This window comes from Podarcis bocagei (assembly GCF_964188305.1).
Source record: "Podarcis bocagei genome assembly, chromosome: Z".
NCBI classification, from domain to species: domain Eukaryota; kingdom Metazoa; phylum Chordata; class Lepidosauria; order Squamata; family Lacertidae; genus Podarcis; species Podarcis bocagei.
In genome coordinates, this window is record NC_138140.1 from 37512670 (window position 1) to 37533530 (window position 20861).

General features: G+C 42.1%; 1 protein-coding gene across 1 annotated transcript in view; it reads right to left on the reverse strand.

Moving 5' to 3' along the window:
- Positions 1-20861, reverse strand: part of DIAPH2 (diaphanous related formin 2) — a 357022-nt gene that overhangs the window by 131975 nt on the left and 204186 nt on the right. The window contains exon 25 of the mRNA XM_081179396.1: positions 2718-2881. Within this exon, the coding sequence (XP_081035522.1) occupies positions 2718-2881 (164 nt within the window). The remainder of the gene's footprint in view (positions 1-2717; positions 2882-20861) is intronic.

Sequence of the window (20861 nt, forward strand, 5' to 3'; positions counted from 1 at the left end):
TGCATGAAAGTGGCTGCTCAATGAAGTTGCAGCAAAGCTTTTCAAACCTGCTCTGGTTCTTGATATTGATCACTCAACAGTTTATCATTAGGAGATGATGAACTAAGGACATCACTGTAGCCAGTTTTGACACTAAACTGCATATATAGTTGGAAAGGGGGACTACATATTCCTTTCCCCTTACTCACTTACAGCTATCAATGCAATCTAGCCCCTATGCCAGGGACCAGCAGCAATCTGGTGAGTGTGTGATGGTGGCAGGGAAGGGGGGGGGGGAGAGGCTGACCCAGGAGAGGGGCCTAGCAATTTTTGGGGTTTGGTGTCACCCATAAGGCAGGAGGCAGGGTAGGAGGAATAGAAAGGGTCAAAGCAGTCAGATATGGAGGTGGGGGCACAGGTTGTGTTGGAAGTGGAGGAAGAGGCTGTTTGGGTGAGTGGCAGGCTGGTCAAATCACTGCAATCCCCTGTCTCCTAGAACTAGGAGAGGCTTGAAGAGGGAAGCACAGTGACAATTTCCATGCAGAAAAAAAATCTCCAGTTGCTTGAGCACACTCCATCAGACAAAGGAACATAAGCTCGGTGGAGCTTCAAGTGCTCCACTGGGCACAAGCCAAGAAAAGTTAATACCATCTATGGAGATGCTAGAAGTATGTGTCCATGTGCATCTGGTGCTGTAAGTGTGTGCTTTTGTCAATAAAGAATTAACAGTCGGCTGTTTGCCTTCCTTGACTGGGTGTGCTCAAGACACCCCCATGAGTGGAAGAACAAAGAAGTTACAACCATGGCTTGCAAACGTGAAGGAAAAGAATGCCTGTTCCTTTGGTCAACTGATTTGTCCCAGAGAGTGTTCTAATGTGGTAACACAATGGACAAACCAATCATAAATACGTTGCAGCACAGCAGTTAATAGTAGTTAACCTCGGACTACAGATGTGTACTACCTCCCAACCAACAAACAAACCATGCCTCATTTTTATAAAAGTGTCAAGTATCTTTGAGTACCTCCAATTACTTGATTTCAAATTATTTTTATATTCATCTATCAAAATTAAAGCACAGAAAACAAACACACTTTTTCTGAATGATACTTCTTTGTCATGAATGTGTTGGTGGTGATTTCCAGTTATAACAGATTTGTAAAAATACAATAAAAATATGTTCTGTTTTCTTAAAATCCTATGGTTAAGAATTTACAATAAAATAAAATTGCATGTAGTGAAATTATACTCTGAGAACTGTTTACATTACAGACGCTTCAGGTTACAGACTCCGCTAACCCAGAAATAGTACCTTGGGTTAAGAACTTTGCTTCAGGATGAGAACAGAAATCGCACGGTGGCGTGGCGGCAGTGGGAGGCCCCATTAGCTAAAGTGGTACCTCAGATTAAGAACAGTTTCAGGTTAAGAACGGACCTCCAGAAAGAATTAAGTTCTTAACCCGAGATACCACTGTAGTTACGCAACAGATTAAGGCTTGCTGCTGGCAATATGGATCAACATGCTCAGCAAATGGCTGAGCAGTATTGATAATTCTAGGCTATTTGAATACCCCCTGAAGGCAAGCATCATATTCTGGGCCATGTTTTTTTTCATCCACCCCTTATGATGCACTTAATTACAACAACCCACAGGCAGCCACTGGGCAAAACATAAGCAAGAGCCCAATCTAAGATGAGTGAAAGTGAGAAATGGTTGGTGGGAAATTTCTGTCTCACAGATAATTCTATACACATGTATGAGACAGCCATGAAAAACAAACAAACCATGATCCACTTGAAAAATGTGCTGGTATTCAAAATCTAGGAAAAATCTCCACACAACAGATTGCATTTTAAGACTTACAAGCAGATTTCAACTTATGGAAAGTGCTTTATTGCCTCTTCCTTTCCATCACAATACCTGGCAACACCCCTCCTCAAAATGCTACACCTGAAGTTGGGGATCAGACTATTTCCAGCCTGTCACTTTTACATATTTTTGTTCCTAAATCTATTCCGTAACATTTTAGCATTTATTTGCAAAATTGTTTTTTGATATATATTTTTTTCAAATTATAACTCTCTAAAGGCATTTTTATACTTTTCCTCTGAATCGAGAACTACAGCTGGATGAACAAATGAATAGAAATCAATTGACCCACACCATAGAAGCGGAAAAGTTTTCATTTCTGCAAGCAGCTCTTTGAATCCAATTCAGCAGTTCTTGCATCATAAAGAGACTAGTGTGTGATATGAGGCTTACACACAGTTCCTGATGGGTCAGAGAGTTCCATGTTTTTCTTAAGCTCTACTTAAATCAATGGGGCTTAAGTGCATATTAAGTATACAGAACACTATTAGGCCGTGCTAAGAAGCAGCTAGTTGTTTATTACTGTCATCCTATCAGAGGCATCTAAAATTTTAAATACCATAGTTTTTTAAACAGTTAAAGAATACCCCCTAGATAGGAGATATGGCACCTTATAAACTTTATGAAAACAAATGACTGTACATGGAAAAAAATTAACAAAAATTCCAGCTGTTAAATTAGAATATTGGTTAATAATCTGAACTAGTTTTATACTTGGCAACATTAAATCCATCTTAGTTATATGTCTTCATTAACAGCATGTGCTAGAAACCATATATAATATAAAAGAACAAACTAAGAAAGAAATGCAGTTAAGTGTAGAAATAAATAAATTTATTTAAAAACGTAAGGGAGAGGGGGATACTCACCAAGAACAGTGTCCGGAATGCACTTATATCTCCAAAGAATTCCTCAACACTAACAGTTTTGGGATCGAAACAGAAGTAGTCCCCCAAATTGTCGTATAACTTGGTCATATTGTTGTGCATGTTAGATAACTTCTCGTACTGCTCTCTAGCACTCTTCGCAAAGCTGTACACTTAAAGTTAAGGAAGTTCAAATAAAATCAGTAGCAAAACAGTTTCAAATAAGATTGCTTTATCACTTAAATGCATTCCTCCTAATTACTGAATTTGTTAATTGATGATTTTATATAGAAACCATGCTTCACACATTCTAATATGCTTTAAGCACAATAAAATCCACCAGGCTATTGTTTTTTCACATGTGCCCAACATGACTTTACTTTCTATAGAACTGCTGATTGTATGGCCACGTATGCAGGTTGTGCTCCTTGAGTCTGGTCTTGACCAAAGTGTGAACACTGAACCTGCAAAGAATAAGGAAATAACATCACTTATAGAAACACATTTTCCCCATGAGATCAGCAGCAAGTCTAACCAGTTTATTGTGATTTATTTATTTTAAAGTGGTTTTACTTATAACACAACAAGAAAACAACACATAAACCATGGTCAAAAAACAATGTAAAAGATTCCACATAGTAATATGCAGATAATAGCAGCTATCTACTGTCGTCTTCTTTTTGGCATTTTTTTTAGCTATCACAAGACATTAAAGCTCAATACATCTGGACCAAAAAGGCAGATGACCATCATTGGTGTAGATGGTTCCTATATTACATTTATCTATTCACACTTTGAAGTCAGGTGCAGGGAAACCACCAGAATATGGTTGCAGGAAAGCATTTTTTTAACCATCAAAATGGTCAGATACAAATAGCACATACACAAATAAGAAATATGGACTTAATTGCCTCTAATCCTACAACACTGCAGCTTTGACTATCTGGGGGCTATTTCAAACACAAGTAGGGAACCCTAAAAATTGTGGTAGAGCAATTAAATGTATACTTAATCCTCTCAGCAGAATAAGTAGATTACAATATTTTAGAAGTGGGGGTGCTAGCAATACAAATATTTGTTTAAACACAGGATATTTTTCAGTGCTATTGGCTGAATATTAGTGTGCCTTCCCATGCAGTGAAGTAAAATTAAACAAGGAATGGTTTGCATTGTTCCAAGTGCCACTATTCTGTTATAGTAAGCACACTGCAGCTTTTTATTAGCAACTGAAGAGGACTGGAAATCAACCTGAGATCTACTTAACCTTCACAACAATTGCAGTTACAAATTGCATAATTGTTACCTAAAGCGGAAGGAAGCAATCTCACACAGAAGTCAGACTTTTAGAACAACGTGAAGGCAAATAAAGGTTAACATTCTATTAAGAGAATAATTAAGGCATATTGCTCCCATTCTTCTGTTTCAAATTAAATAAATGTTTCATTTAATTATTTTTTTTAAAAAAAGTTGTTGAAAATGTAGCTTTTCATTTTAACCAACGGCAGGCTGAATGGTTGTGTTGTGGTTCGAGGACCCGACCCCGGTGAAGTGAAATGAAGACACAAGGACACGTGATATATGGTTAATGGGCTAGAGAAAGGCCACAACTTTATTGGTTACAGCATTTGAAAAGGTATTGGCTTAGGCATTGGATCGAAACAGTGGGTTCTTCACCAGTAGGTGGAGCCTGTCGATGCTGATCCGACTATAGGCTCACCCCTGCTGTCACCAAGGGTCGTGCCAAGGCCTCCCGCCAAGCAGGCATCGGACGGAATACACGACCCCCAGATTCCTTTAACGGAATACCCCTAAAAAATTGAAGGCATAGGCGATGGCCACACCTAGCACTTCCACACAGCGCAACACATTATTCCAATGCCTAACCTACCCACCAATACCACAAAAAAGTTGTGACGATTGCTACGAGGTAGGCGAAAAAACCAATTAGCCTAGTGCCAAATGGAAAAACTCCTACCAGGCCCCCCAGCCAACCAGGGCGACCAACCTAAGGTCATAGCAAGGCCGAAAAACCTGAGCCCTAACTCAAGGGAGTGGAGGGTGGGTGACTCGTGAGGGGCGAAGGAAGGAAGAATGAGGCCGGGCGAAGGCTGGCGCTGCAGCAAAATGCTGCTGAACACGCCCCCACCGTGGCCCCCGGTTGGATGGCCACCGAGGGGGCGTGAGCGCCAGCCAGGTGAGTGGGCAGCAGGGGGCCACGCCCCCTGCTAGCCGGAGCTCGAGCCTCGACCACAACCCCTCCCCTCCCCTTCGGGGAGGAGAGTCTTTATAGTGGTGGCTTTAGCCTTGAACAAGCTGGTATTTGCAAGTGGCACACTGACTTTGGAAAGCTTTTCCATATCAGGTGTGAGTAGCACCAACATTGACTGAGTTTCAGCAGCAGGAAACAACAGGGCTGCTGACTCAAGCATTTGACTAAAGGGTGTTTCTCACCTGGTTAACATAGTTGTGTCTAAGTATATTGTTCTTTTTACTTAAGTTGTATTTAAATGAAATGTTCCTTTATTGTAACTTAATGCTGTATCTTACCCAGGGGTTGTGTGAACATTGAATAATTTAAATAAATTGTTTGCTGCACACCAGTACTGCATTTTCCGTATTTCTGCCAATGTTCTTCTAGAGAGCACGCCAAATCTTTAAAAGTCAGGCCAATTTATGTATCTTTCTGTCTATAAAACTGCTGTTTAGATGTACACAACCTAGAGACATCCAAATACAAGGCACACAGAAAGGTGATGCTACCTCATATTTTAGACTCGACCTGTCAAAGTTTTGGCTTCTGTTTTAAACCTTTTTAAGAATGTAATCTTGATGTGCTGTGAATAGAGTGATAAACTATAGAGTCTTCCAGTGATATATTCTACTTATTGTTTTTGGTAACTGACATCCAAACAACTATGAACACAGCTCCAAGAGTCTAAGTGGGCTATGGACTTCTATTTCCTTCAAAGAGCAGTTCTGCACCACACCCCCATCATACCACAGGTTAACTTATTTTGAAACCCAGGAGAGCTTCAAAATCAGTCATGCAAGGTTGATAGACATAGACCAGAGAGATATTGATTCAAAAATCTGCTCAGCCACAAAACTTACTAAGCTACCTCGGTGCAGTGCTTTTTACCTTGACCTAACCTGATGCATAGGATGGTTGATATGTTGAAGAAGTTTGGGAATGATGGTGAAAACCATGTACACTGCTCTGCACTGGGTAGGAAAAATAATTTTCTCAGTGGCTGAAAGTGTCAAAAAATCCATAAAACCTATAACACAACACAAGATTTAGAAAACAAACAACCTTTAATGCAAGATACAGAAATGCATCTAAACTATATAATAATGTTGTCTCTCTTGACTGCTAAGATGCAGGCAAGTGAGGTTTCCATTATTCAGCTGTCAAGGAACTCCCTTTTTGAAATGTCGAGTGCCTACTGCATTTGTCTACTGCATTTGTCTTTTCCCTGTGGAGGAACTGTATGAGGGGATTTCACTTGCTCACTTTTATCAGACCTGCTTCCATCTTAAAGTGGCTGTCTTCTCCTCTTATTAGCAGAAAGTAAAAGCCAACAGGCAGGGAAGCAAGCAAAATGTGAGTCAAGAGGAAGATGTGTAAAGGAACAGAGAGGAGGAAATTAAATGTTGTTGTTGTTGTCATCATCCAGTAGCACCTTAGAGACCAACTAAGTTTGTTCTTGGTATGAGCTTTCGTGTGCATGCTAAGAACAAACTTAGTTGGTCTCTAAGGTGCTATTGGACAATATATATATATTTCAGACCAACATGGCTACCTACCTGAATCTATGATGATGATATAAGTTGGCTGTTGCATATGGATTTGTGCTAAATATCAGCCAGTCATATTACAATATGAAGATAATTCATTGCCAAAAAAAATTGTTTGACAAAGGTGTGTCTGATCTGTGACTGCACCTGGGTGTCCAGGTTTTGCTCCCTACCTCAATAGCCTTCAGGTAAGAAGTAAATACTTATCTTTTTAGAAGGCTTTTGGGCTGCAAAATCTTGCAAGCATGGGATTTTACATTATATAGGTGTGTACCTATTGAAAACAAAAACGTGATTCTGCTCTCATTGTTTCCTCTTTGTCACAACATTGAGCTAGTTTACACGAATTCATACTTTTGGAGACTTTTAATAAATATTTTAAAAGTTAGAAAGCTGGTGGAAGTTATTCCAGTTACTAAATTAAGTACGTGTAGAAAAGAGAGAAATGCTTTACAAAGCCTGCAAACAATGAAGATATGAATGGAATGACGTGGCGGGGGAGGGATATCTTTCACAGCAGGCAGCATACCATTGTCAGCATAGAGTATAAAGGACTAGGGACTAACCTGATGGAATAAATTGACACTGACACTGAAGTGAAGAGGAAAGTGACAAATGAACAGCTTCCAGAGAACAGCTGACATAACTAATTTAAAGGGAACATGTGAAAGAATTTTGAAGTTTTCTCCTTCATACCACATACTTCATAATATTATATGGAAGCTGCTGTTTTCTGAAGACTTTTTTTTAATAGTTCACACTGGTCCCAATATGAATTAAACAGACTTACAGAACAGCAGTAAGACTACATGGTACTATTATTAAAGAAGGGAAGTGTCATTTTCCAATATGCATATCCAAATATTGTTATTGACTCTGGATAAACCACCACTTACAAATCCATGAAAGCTCTGCAGACTTCTACCATTTCGTTTTTGTAGCTGGGTGGAACAGAAAGGGAAAGAGAAAACTCAATGAAAAGGGCAGTTGGACAACCACCTTTCTTTTGCTGGGAGAAGGCAACAAATAAGGACATAATTCTGCTAGAGCTGTAATTTGAAACATTTTATGTTTCAGCTAACACCTGTGCTTTGTTAATTTCCTTCATTTTCGCTGCATATTTGACAGTAAACACCACTATACAACTGGATGTTATTAATCACTGTGTGGTGCCAGTGGTGGGAAAAGAAAGAAAGGGGTTGGAAGAGGTTTGCAACTTGTGCAGAGCCGCTTCCCAATGAAAGAACCCCAAGCAATCATAGGGAACAAAGAACAACTTGCTATTTATAAATATAAAATACACTGCAGTAGCAGAGCAAAATAACAGCACAAGTAAATGTTTCTCTTTAAAAACCAAGGTTTGCTATAGTAACAACAACAAAAGCAACACAAACAAAAGATTGATCATTGACATGCATAGCATTATGAAAAAATGAAGTGACCTTGGCTATCTAGTTCTTTCATTAACAAAAATACATGAATATTCAGTAGGAAGAGTGGGAACAAAACAATTCAGTTTTCATAGGTCCTGTTCCTTGCAGAAATCACAAGGCTGATGTAGCACATATATGACATGTATAAATGTTTTATGTGCTTCACACAGTTTACCTCAATCCTTTTTCAAAGATGTCATCCATAAAATTCCAGGTGTGAAGCTTAGTAATCACCAGCAATTCTTACCAATAATTCCTCTCAACAGATTGTTAATTCATACAACTGTGCAATCTAATTGGCCCCTAGCTTGATGCAGTTGTCATTTGAGGTGTTTGCGGCAAGCACAAATTATTGTCTTGAATGCCAGAATATCATTTTAAAACAAATTGGCAAGCTTTGTCAAACCTTGACCCTAACAGTCGAATCATTTGTGAATGATAACTTGGAAGAAAGCACCACTGAATTTGAAGTGAGTTTCTCCAAATTAAGTATGGACAGGAGCCTAGCCTAAACCATGTTAAACATGTTGATACACTGATATTTAGAACTGAACTGACCACAGCAGTAATATAAACAGAGGCAAATAAAATAAACCTTGGACAGAAATTATCATTAGTGAGCTTTGATGCCCTTTTAAATTTTTTTTTGAAGAAATAGCTATCACCCTGGAAGAGATTTTTTTCTCATCTTTAGTGACAAAATAAGTGTAAATATGTAACAAGATAAGAAGAGTCTGCTGGATCAGGTCCATCTAGCGCAGTGTTCTGTTCTCACAGTGGCCAACCAGAGGCCTGTGGGAAACCAGCAAGCAGGACTTGAGCATAAAAGCAGAGTCTCTCCATTGATTTCAAGCAACTTGTTTTCAGAAGCATTCCAAGTTTATGACCATCATTGCCTCCTGTGGGAGCAAGTTCCATTATCGAACTATGTGAAGATAGCTGTCTAAATGTAGCATATAACTAAAGGAAATCCAACAGAAACAAAGTTGCACTATAAAGAACTTAAGGATACTGAATCAAACTGAAGCACCAAGTTTTCAGGTATCAGTGGTACAAAAAATTGTAAAGGAAAGGCAGACTGGAACAAAGGAATCTTCAAGGCATATGTTTGAAGGTCTGTGCTAAAGGGGTGTTTTGTTGTGCCATAGGAAATTTCACAAACATGGGGGCTACCACTGAGAAGGCCCTTTCCCAGAGTTCTAGCCACATCCATTGGCCACGACTTGCTGTTGAACTTTGGGACTAAAAGGCTTTGGGGGCAGAAATGCCTTCAGATAGATAGAACAACAATTGAGTAAGAGTTTCCTTTACATTCCTCTTTTCATACATTACTGCAGAAACTCAGCACGACATTTATTGAAGCTTACTTAAACCTGATGCCTATTACCATTTTATAATGAAGACACATGAATAGACTATAACCCGTGTCCTTTTGGTTTAATTAATATTGAAGATTTTGCACATATTATTACATATTCTTCTTTCAATAATATACTGAAGGAACAATTTTTTGGTCAGTTCTTAAGGAGATATCTGAAGAAGTATATCCAAGAGAATAATCAATATGACATGCCTATGAAAGATATGCAGAAACTGCACTTTTTCTAGTTGCAACAATTGATGTCAAGGTTTGTTTTTGTTTTTTAAAAAAGGAGAATGCTATACTCCATCATCACAGAGAGTCAGAATTTTATATCAGCTTGTTCTTTTTGCCTGCTCTGGGCAACTCCTCCTGAAGGAACAAGCTCACAGTTTGGGGGTGCTTCTGACTCCAGCTCTGTCACTGAAGGCTCAGGTAGCCTTTATGACTAGAAGTGCCTTCTACCAACTGCAACTGGTTTGACAGCTACAGCCATTCCTGGGCTGGAAAAGCCTTGCCACAGTAGCTCATGCGTTGGTTACTGCAATGAGCTCTATGTGAGGCTTTCCTCACACTTGATCCAGAAGCTGCAGCAAGTGCATAAAGCTGCAGCGTGACTGCTGACAGGAGTGAGGCCTTGTCAGCATACAACACCTCAGAGATCTGCTGTGGTTGCAGATTTGATATCCTCTAAGTTCAAGGTGTTATTATTAGCATGTAAAGCCCTCAACAACCTGGGAACAGTTTACCTTCAAGATCACCTTACCCTACACATGCCCTCTTGACCACTTCGATCGGTGGAATTGGCATCACATAATACCCGCTCCGCATTTGTAAGAACGTAATCATTTAGTGTGGCAGCACATACACTTTGGAACTCCCTGCCTAATGAAATCAAGTGCCTTCAATGTCCTTTTTTCAGCGCCTGCTAAAAACATTCCTGTTTAGTCAAGCCTACCCAGATGCTGAGAAAGTATAGGTAATTTTAATCTGTTTTAGTATTTTAACTTTTTTATGTTTTAAAATAGGGTTGTAATTTTCCCTTGGTTTTACTGCTTTGTCTTTTGTAAAGCACTTTGAGGGGGGTTTTATTTTTACATTTAAGCAGTGTATATATTTTTTATAAATAAATAAAGTAAATAAATGAAAGTATACAATTTTGTTTGGATTTGTGTACATTTTATTTAGGTTAACTTGTGATATCCTTATATGAATGTATAGCCCATTTGATTGCCCATTACTTGCTTTGGGATTTTCCTATGCCTACGTACAAATGAACAAATTTTAATCAGAAATTTGAAGGCAATTTGTTTCATTTCAATTTATATTTAAGACTTCTCTACTTATCAGGACCTAGCAGTATGTTAAAAATACTATTCATGAATCTGTCTCCACTGTTGACATCCCTTTCCCAGAACATTGCAACTTATCTTGCATTGCTTTCCTAGTGAAAAGCCCCTCCTCTAAACACACACACTTTTGCTACTGGGACAAATAGCTGCTTAGAGAGGATTTTCATTGGGAAAATGTGGGAGGGGCATTAAATCCCTTCACCTTTCCTACAGTGCTGAACAAGTTTGTGCCTCTCTGCATTCACCCATCTCCATTGTAACATATAGTTGAGTCTTTGGTGCTCCAGGTGAGGATGAAATGAATTATCTGCTGATTGTGTACTAAAACCCCCAATTAACTGTTGAAACATTAAAAGAACAAAAAAGGGAGGGGCATTATTTCATAATATAATCTTCCTCAACTGCTTTGAGCTAAACAATACTTTAATATTCCTCAGGGAAACTTTTAATTTTCAGCCTCTGGTTATGCCCCAAATTTATTGTGAGACCATCCATACTGAAACTAATATTTGGAATTAATCCAAAATATACATGGAGCTGCTGAGATGTATGCCTACTCAAAGAGCATCTGATAGCTCCTGAATACACAGGAAACTCCACAAAATGGATTCAGGTTAATAGTGAAGGAAGTATACTAATGACGAGACAACTATATACAGAATCCTCCCTGCTAATTCATCCAAATGAAAGTGACTGAAGAAAAACACTACTATTGGGAAGCTTAGGAGTGGCTGCAATAGGGGGGGAAATAGCATTATTGTTGACTTTCGACAAGTTTATTATATAGAACCATCCCAAATAAATGGAAAACCAGCCCAAACTATGTAAGAAATAATTACGTCAAAACTTGCAATTTGCTCAAGTTTAGCAATATATTCTTACTGAGTAATATGATTTCCAAATGAAAAAGTCTGGCAGACATGGACAAAAATATGGACCAGGACCACAGAGAAATTACAAGATGTTTAAATGTTCTGGACCGCAAAATCTTGTGTCATAAGCAGAGCCAGGGTAACTGGGCAAGTCACTGAAGGCTTTGAAAAGATGTCTGAAACAATTACAGTGGTACCATGGAAGTCGAATGGAATGCATTCTGGAAGTCCGTCCGACTTCCAAAATATTTGGAAACCAAGGCGTGGCTTCCGATTGGCTGCAGGAAGCTCCTGCAGCCAACCGGAAGCTGCATCGGATGCTCAGGTTCCAAAGAATGTTCACAAACCGGAACACTCACTTCCAGGTTTGCGGCGTTCGGGAGCCAAAATGTTCGACTTGCAGGGTGTTTGGGATCCAAGGTACGGCTGTATACTATTCCCTCAAAGTTCAAATGTACAGTTGAACCTCTACTTACCACCATAATCCGTTCCGGTGGCCCGTCCTTTAGGCGAAACGGGTTGGTGGTAGAAGCGCCACTGTGCGCATGTGCAGGCGGCGGCAGCCACTTCTGCGTATGTGAAGGTAGTGGCCGCTACTTCTGTGCATGTGCAAACGGCAGAAGCTGCTTCCGGGTTTGCCACAGACGTGACTTGGATCGGGCCCAAGTAAAGTCAGTCCTAAGTAGAGGTTCTACTGTAATAATAATAATAATAATAATAATAATAATAATAATAATAATAATAAAAAATTTTATTTATATCCCGCCCTCCCCAGCCGAAGCCGGGCTCAGGGCGGCTAACAACAATAAAACAGTACAAAAGCACAGCATAAACAACATTCTAAAATCATTCATTATAAAATTAATTAATTCAAGCCACTGGCAACCATTGGGCCAGAGCTCCGCGAAGATGGCCAAGGGAGGGAGTCAGGCTGTGCCCTGGCCAAAGGCCTGGTGGAACAGCTCTGTCTTGCAGGCCCTGCGGAAAGATGTCAAGTCCCGCAGGGCCCTGGTCTCTTGTGACAGAGTGTTCCACCAGATCGAAGCCACAGCCGAAAAAGCCCTGACTCTAGTTGAGGCCAACCTAACTTCTCTGTGGCCTGGGACCTTCAAGATGTTTTTATTTGAAGACCGTAAGTTTCTCTGTGGGGCATACCAGGAGAGGCGGTCCCGTAGGTACGAGGGTCCTAGGCCGTATAGGGCTTTAAAGGTTAAAACCAGCACCTTAAACCTGATCCTGTACTCCACCGGGAGCCAGTGTAGCTGGTATAGCACCGGGTGAATGTGATCTTGCAGCGAAGACCTCGTAAGGAGTCTCGCCGCGGCATTCTGCACCCGCTGGAGTTTCTGGGTCAGTCTCAAGGGCAGCCCCACGTAGAGCGAGTTACAATAATCCAGTCTGGAGGTGACCGTCGCGTGGATCACAGTGGCTAGGTCAGGGCGAGAGAGGTAAGGAGCCAACTGCTTAGCTTGGCGGAGATGGAAAAATGCCGCCTTTGTTATAGCTGCAATCTGCGCCTCCATGGAAAGGGAGGTGTCGAAGTTTACACCCAAACTCTTAACGGACAGTGCTGGCACTAATTGCGCCCCCGCAAGAGATGTGAGTTGCCCCCCCCCAATCCCATATCGCCCCGTCCCAGCCACAGGACCTCTGTCTTCGAAGGATTTAGCTTCAACCGGCTCCCACGTAACCATCCAGCCACAGCTTCCAAACATCTGGTCAGTGTGTCTGGGGCCGAGTCAGGATGGCCATCCATCAACAGATAGAGTTGGGTGTCATCGGCATACTGATGGCAACCCAGCCCAAAACTCCGAACAAACTGGGCGAGGGGGCGCATAAAGATGTTGAAAAGCATCGGGGAGAGTATCGCACCCTGAGGAGTGGCGCGATGACAATTCCCCCCTAAGCGCCACCCTCTGTCCCCAACCAGAGAGAAACAAGCGCAGCCATTGAAGGACTGTGCCCTGGATCCCCACGTCAGCAAGGCGGTGGTCCAGAAGTTCGTAATCGACCATGTCGAAAGCTGCTGACAGATCTAGAAGAATCAGCAGCCCCGACCCGCCTCGATCCAGCTGTCTACGAAGATCATCTGTTAGGGCAACCAGAGCCGTCTCGGTCCCATGACCAGCGCGGAAGCCGGACTGGAATGGATCCAGAGCCGATGTTTCATCCAGAAACCCACCAAGCTGTTCAGCAACCGCTCTCTCAATCACCTTACCCAGGAACGGAAGATTCGAAACCGGGCGGTAATTGGATAGATCTAAAGGATCTAATGATGTTTTCTTTAAGAGCGGGTGCACCACTGCCTCCTTCAGTTCCCCTGGGAATGTCCCCGTGCCAAGGGACAAATTGATGATATCCCCCAGGAGGGCCCACACCTCATCTGGACACGCTCTAATCAGCCAAGACAGGCACGGGTCGAGAGGGCAGGTGGTGGGCTTTCCAGCTCGGAGGAGTCTGTCCACATCGGCTGGGGATATCCGGTCGAAGTGGTCCAATACTGGACCCGAGGACAGTCGAGGGGCCTCCAGTTCCTTTATTGTATCCAAATTGGCAGGGAGATCATGGCGGAGCAACAAGACCTTCTCCGCAAAAAAGCTCGCAAATGCCTCACAGCTGTGTGTCAAATTGTTATTTAAATTTGGCTGCCCTCAAGGGACGTTAAAGACCTGATTATACTAAATAATTGCGCTGGGCGAGAGCTAGCGGATGCAATGGAGGCCGAGAAGTATGATTTCTTAGCAGCCTTCACCGCCATCTCGTAGGTTTTCATAAAAGCCCTATAAAATGTTCTTGAGGCTCTGTCACGGGCACCCCGCCATACTCGCTCTAGCCGTCTGAGGTCCCGCTTCATTTTCCGGAGCTCCTCGGTAAACCAGGGAGCCCGGTTTCTGCGGGGTTGCAGAGGGCGCTTAGGTGTGATCTCATCGATGGCTGCCAGGAGCTGGGTATTCCAGCCCTCAACAAGCTCAGTCAATGAGTCGCCAGGGGGAGCAAGGTCCCGCAAGGCTTGGCGGACTCTATCAGGGTCCATCAGCCTCTGCGGGCGAGCCCAAATCGGCTCGCCACCTAAGCAGGGTGGGGGTGGAACGTCAATCCTGGCTTTCAGAGTGTAGTGATCAGACCATGGCACCTTCATCGAAGGAGACATGATCACATCTATACCTACGCCAAAGATCAAATCCAGCGTGTGGCCTGCTTGATGTGTGGGGCCCGAAACAAACTGGGAGAGCCCTAGTGTCGCCATGGAAGACACCAGGTCCAGAGCCTGTGAGGAGGGAGTGGCATCAGCATGGATGTTAAAGTCCCCCAATACCAATAGGTTAGAGAACTCCAAGGCCCAGCCGGCCACCACCTCCAATAGGCCTGACAGGGTGGCTGCTGGTGCGCTAGGTGGCCGGTACACCAGCCAGACAGCCAAGCTCTCCTCGGAGCCCCACACTAGGCCAACACATTCAATGCAATGTAGATCCCAACCAGCCCTTATGCCTCCCCTGGCCTAGCCAAAATGGTTTTCCAGTTAAATTTCCTTGAGCAAGTGCTAGATTCTCCAAATTCCCTAGTTCTTTACTTTCCCTGCCTATTTCCTCAATTTGCCTGCTTCCCCAAAGCTGCCTAAAGCTCTTTCTAGATCTAGTAGCATCATAGAAATATAGAACTGTATAGTTGGAAGGGACTGAGAGTTATACAGTCCAACCCTCTGCAATGCAGGAATCTCAACACTTGGACCTCATCAACACTGATACCGTACCAGACCCTGCTAAGCTTTTCGAATGTGCTAGTAGTTTTACTGCTGCATATTTATTTATTGATTTAATTACGGCTATTAGCCCATAAAATATGTACAAAGATAAAAGCTCAGGGGCATAAGGGCCAATATATTCGACCCCAGAGGGTGGACACCACGATGCAAGGGGGGGTCAATGAGCAGAGCCAAATAACAGCTTGGGGCCCAAAGAGCTCCAAGGGACGGATCACAGAAAAAGGAAAACTGAAGACGAGGACCGACATGCACTCTCATCGTAACTGTCCGATTAGTTTTTGTGTTGTTGTTTTTTGGTTGTTTTTGTGTGTGAGATAACCGCATTCAGGAATCTCGCCACCTGCAGAGTTACCGAAGGATCTGTATCCTGCAAAAGTAGTGCGGCATGTGACTCAACAGGCCTGCCCACCAAGCGCAGTAAAGCAGGACCCAGGAATTTAGTCCTGGCTATGCTATGTAGGGGGCAGTTGAACATTATATGTGGAAGAGATTCAACAGTTTTCCCGTCACACACACATAGCGGAGACACCAAACCCTTGGAAAATCTGTGGCTCAGCAGGTTCGATGGAAGGACATTGAACCTTGCACGAATAAATGCAAGCCGGTGTGGTACAGATGAAAGAGATGACATGTATGATGGAAGGCCGAGTGGTGGGGTTATTCCGTGGTACCTGGGGGAGCAAACACCCCCGCCCCAGGCGAGGTTGTGTTGATTTTCAATGTCTGCCAATCTTTGCTCTATAAGGCTTTTAGCAGAGCATAAGTTCATCTTTAGGGAGTCCGCTGGGGAAATTCCGATGCTTAGAAGTTTGGCATGGATTTTTCCTACCCACGGATTGACAAAGTCATCTCGCCAGAGGCACTGAAAAAGGTAATGGTCGGGAAGCCTATGCCAGCTGGACAGCCAGTAGCCAAAGACTCGCTTCCAGATGACGGTCTCCAATGATGCAATCTTTAACTCCAGACGTATGGCTGCTGCATCACTAGGAGGAGGGTCAATATTTTCCTTTAGGCTCTTGTTCAATTGTGCTCTACCTTTACTCCCAGAGCCCTGCATTTCTAGCTTCCCAGCACCAGCACCTTAGTCCCCACAAGATCCTCCAACAGATTTACCATATCAAGGCTTACTGATAAAGCAGATGTTTTGAACACAGAAGGTTCCATATTCAATCCCTAGAATTTCTAGGTAGGGCTGGGAAATCCTGAGACCCTACAAGCTAGTTACTGATGCCAACAATCAGCTAGCTGCAGCAGTTTCCTCCATTTCAACATGATGCTATAGCTTTCTTAGAAACTGCAACACCTTTAAAAAACAAAAGTGTGTTTGTGATAGACAAAAGCAAAGATTCTGAAAAAACACACCAAAGTACACTTTCAAAACATGTTGCAAGACACAACGGGGAATCGACAGGTCAACACCATACATTATTTCCTACTGTGCGTGGCACATGTACCCCTCACAGGGGTTAAATATGTGTGTGCCATCAACATCCTCAATTGCGTGAAGGAGATTTCTGGACAAGGTGAAAAGCCATAAGGGACCACCTCCAGAAAACATCCCCCTCCCAACTATCTTGTAAGATCTGACAGCAGTTGAACAGAGCCCATATTCATGTTTTTCGAGCCTCCCAAAGGAAAGGTCATTTGTACAGTGTGACAAATTGCTTCATGTTCATACTATTTGTTTCTTCGTTCACTCTTCTGCAGCAGTATAAGGAATGAAAAGTTGCTAAAACGGAGACCGGGGCTTGCACAAAGGAAGCAACTCATAGAGCAGAAAAAACACATTATGAATGTTATATTTCTTACACCTAGATTCTGTTCAGTTACTTATAAGTCCCCCTGATACACAGAAAACTGTATCTAAATGCCTGAATTTAGGACCAAAGCAGCAGACAGCCTCAAGATCCAGATATAAAGTATCCATGGTTGACAGCAATATCATAAAGACAACCTTCAACCATGCAAGTACACCTGCCTACTGAGATCATCTTCAGGGGCCCTCTTGTGTGCCCCCAAATCCTGGAAATACACTTGGTTGGGACCAGGGAAAGCACCTTTTTGGTAACCATGACTAGACTTTGTAGCTCTCTTTGAAGGGAAATGCAGCTTTCCTCCAACAGACTCTTGTCTTTCAACATCTACATGCAGTCGCTGGGAGAGATCATCAGGGGGTTTGGGCTGGGTGTCCATCAATATGCAGATGATACCCAGCTCTACCTCTCTTTTAAATCAGAACCAGTGAAGGCGGTGAAGGTCCTGTGTGAGTGTCTGGAGGCAGTTGAAGGATGGATGGCAGCAAACAGATTGAGATTGAATCCTTACAAGACAGAAGTACTGTTTTGGGGGGACAGGAGGCGGGCAGGTATGGAGGATTCCCTGGTCCTGAATGGGGTAACTGTGCCCCTGAAGGACCAGGTGCGCAGCCTGGGAGTCATTTTGGACTCACAGCTGTCCATGGAGGCACAGGTCAACTCTGTGTCCAGGGCAGCTGTTTACCAGCTCCATCTGGTACGCAGGCTGAGACCCTATCTGCCCGCAGACTGCCTTGCCAGAGTAGTGCATGCTCTGGTTTTCTCCCACTTGGACTACTGCAATGCATTCTACGTGGGGCTACCTTTGAAGGTGACATGGAAACTACAACTAATCCAGAATGCGGCAACCAGACTGGTGACTGGGGGTGGCCCCCAAGACCACATAACACCGGTCTTGAAAGACCTACATTGGCTCCCAGTACGTTTCCGAGCACAATTCAAAGTGTTGGTGCTGACCTTTAAAGCCCTAAATGGCCTCGGTCCAGTATATCTGAAAGAGCATCTACACCCCCATCATTCTACCCAGACACTGAGGTCCAGCACTGAGGGCCTTCTGGCGGTTCCCTCACTAAGAGAAGCCAAGTTACAGGGAACCAGGCAGAAGGCTTTCTCAGTAGTGGCGTCCGCCCTGTGGAACACCCTCCCACCAGATGTCAAAGAGAACAACAGCTACCAAACTTTTAGAAGACATCTGAAGCTTTTAATGTTTGATGTATTACTGTATTTTAATATTTGGTTGGAAGCCGCCCAGAGTGGGGTATAAATTTTAAAAAATGTTGTTGTTGTTGTTGCTGTTGTTGCTGTTGTTGCTGTTGTTGTTGTTGTTGTTGTTGTTGTTGTTGTTGTTGTTGTTGTTGTATTTCGGTAAAGCCCAGAGCATTTGGGTGGTAGAGTGATGTTTTACTGTACGGATTTACGAATTTTAACCATCTCCATATTCTGAGTGTTTCTAATTGCTGCAGCATTCTATTATTTCCTGCTACTGATTTAGTATTGGACTGTATGAGGCATTTTCTGTAAACTGTAAATCTGACAGACATTGAGCTGTACCTTGAGACACTGAGCTGTATCTGCATGGCGTATCTTGATTGTTAGTCATTTTTCGTTTTTCTGAGGAAGAGTGGAATATATCTTTTTAAAAAATAAATAATTTCTTCCTCATCTTGCAAGTTTCCCTTCTTTTGGCTTAAAATCTACTACTTCCTTATACCATTATATCACCATTCAACAGAATATATGAAACCATACTAGAACAGAGATATTTCTATATGCTCATCTCAAATTTTCTACCTGTCATGCACAAATAAGCAAATATGCACCAATATCCATTTGAAAATGCTACCTCATACAAAGAATTTGGCTGGCAGAACTGACTTTGCCCCAGTGCTAATAAAGCAAGCATCCTTTTTTGGCATGGAGTCTTATTTTTTTTACCTAAAGTTAGACTTTGAACCTAAGCAGATTTCATTAGAAATTACTTTCAAATTACTTTCAAAGCAACTGAAACTAACTTTAGAAGCAACTTAGTTGTTCAATAACTAAGAAAGATTAATGGATTTCGACTAAGAAACAAAGCAACTTGGACATCTAAGTTACTCCTAATGTAGCATCTAAAAAGTGATTCACAAAACTTCACCTGGAGCGATAGCCATTGTTTCCTGATTTCACTGTGAATGAGAACTATGAGTGTACACTTCACATGATTTGTTACAATACTCTTATGCATGTTGAAATTGGCTCTAGCAAATACTTAATTAAGAAAACTGACTGCAGTGGAAGGCACTAATTATACCACTTTTTCTGTTAGAAAGTGTTTTTTTCTGAAATCAAATAATTCTTTACACATTATCATGAAGATTCTACAAGACCAGTAAACTAAGCTTGGTGATAGAGAAATTGGCATTCATTTAATGATCACATTGCATTGGTGTAAATCAGTCATGAAGGTAGAAGGTGTTTCAATTTTTCTCTAAGAGGGCATAATCAAAAGTTTATTCATCTTACAATAAACATGAAGTTTGTTTGGAATGAGTTCAGCAACTCAGTCACACCAATATAATCACACCCCGGTTTCCTCTCCCCTCCTGCCCTTCTCTCCACTCCATGGGAAGATGAACATAGAGAGTAACAGAGTGGTATGTTAAATATCATGTATTCTGGCTCATCTTTGCTTATGTTAAGCACCCGTTTAGTTTAGTTACAACTCTCAAGAATAGGTTCTGTTTAGCTCTATTTGTGTAGTATGGCGGTCTGGATTACCTATGCTATTACTCCTAGAGATCCAAAGCAGCTCTAAAGATTGAAAAACTGCAACAATTTGGGAGATGAAACCACACAACAAACTGCCAGCATAGAGAAATGGGGAGAAGGAGGGGGAGAGATGAATGAACATGCTGAAACACACGCACACAATTCTAAAATATTGAGCACAAAAATGGTGACAACCCTTGCAAAAAAAAGAGAGGAAGCCCTCCCATACAAAAAAACTACTTTTTCCTTTGAAGGAAAAAGGAAGAGGAAAACAACAGAAAGAAAAGATATGAGCCGATCTAGAAGCAGGCGGGATGTCAGATCTTTCACAGGTAAGGAGAAGGCATCATGCCAGTTGAATCATGACAACAGGCCCTCTTTTATTTCTGCCAGGAATGTGCACCACCATCTTTATTATAGGACTTTTCTGATCAATTATTGTCAAGTCCAAAAATCTCCGATATAATAATAATAATAATAATAATAATAATAATAATAATAATAATAATAATAATACCCCACCCATCTGACTAGGTTGCCCAAGCCACTCAGGGTGGCTTCCAATATACAAAAGCACAACAGAACATCGCACATTAAAAGTTTCTCGATACAGGGCTGCCTTCAGATGCCTATACTTATTCCTTTGACATCTGATGGGAGGATGTTCCACAGGGCAGGCGCCACTACCAATAAGGCCCTCTGCCTAGTTCCCTGTAACTTCACACCTTACAATGAGGGAACCACCAGAAGGCCCTTGGAGCTAGACCTCAGTGTCTAGGTTAAATGCTTGGGGTGGAGATGCTTCTTCAAGTATAAAGGGCTGAAGGTGTTTACAATTGTATCCATGTATCCAAAAGCATAGAAATAGTTAAGGCTTCTGTGCCGTACCTTTTACGTTTGAGAAAGAAGTCTAGAATCTCTCCTTGTTAAGTAAGATAGCTTAACACAAATCAGACTGTACATCCGAAATGGGGAGCCTCTAAATGTTGTTAGACTTTAACAGT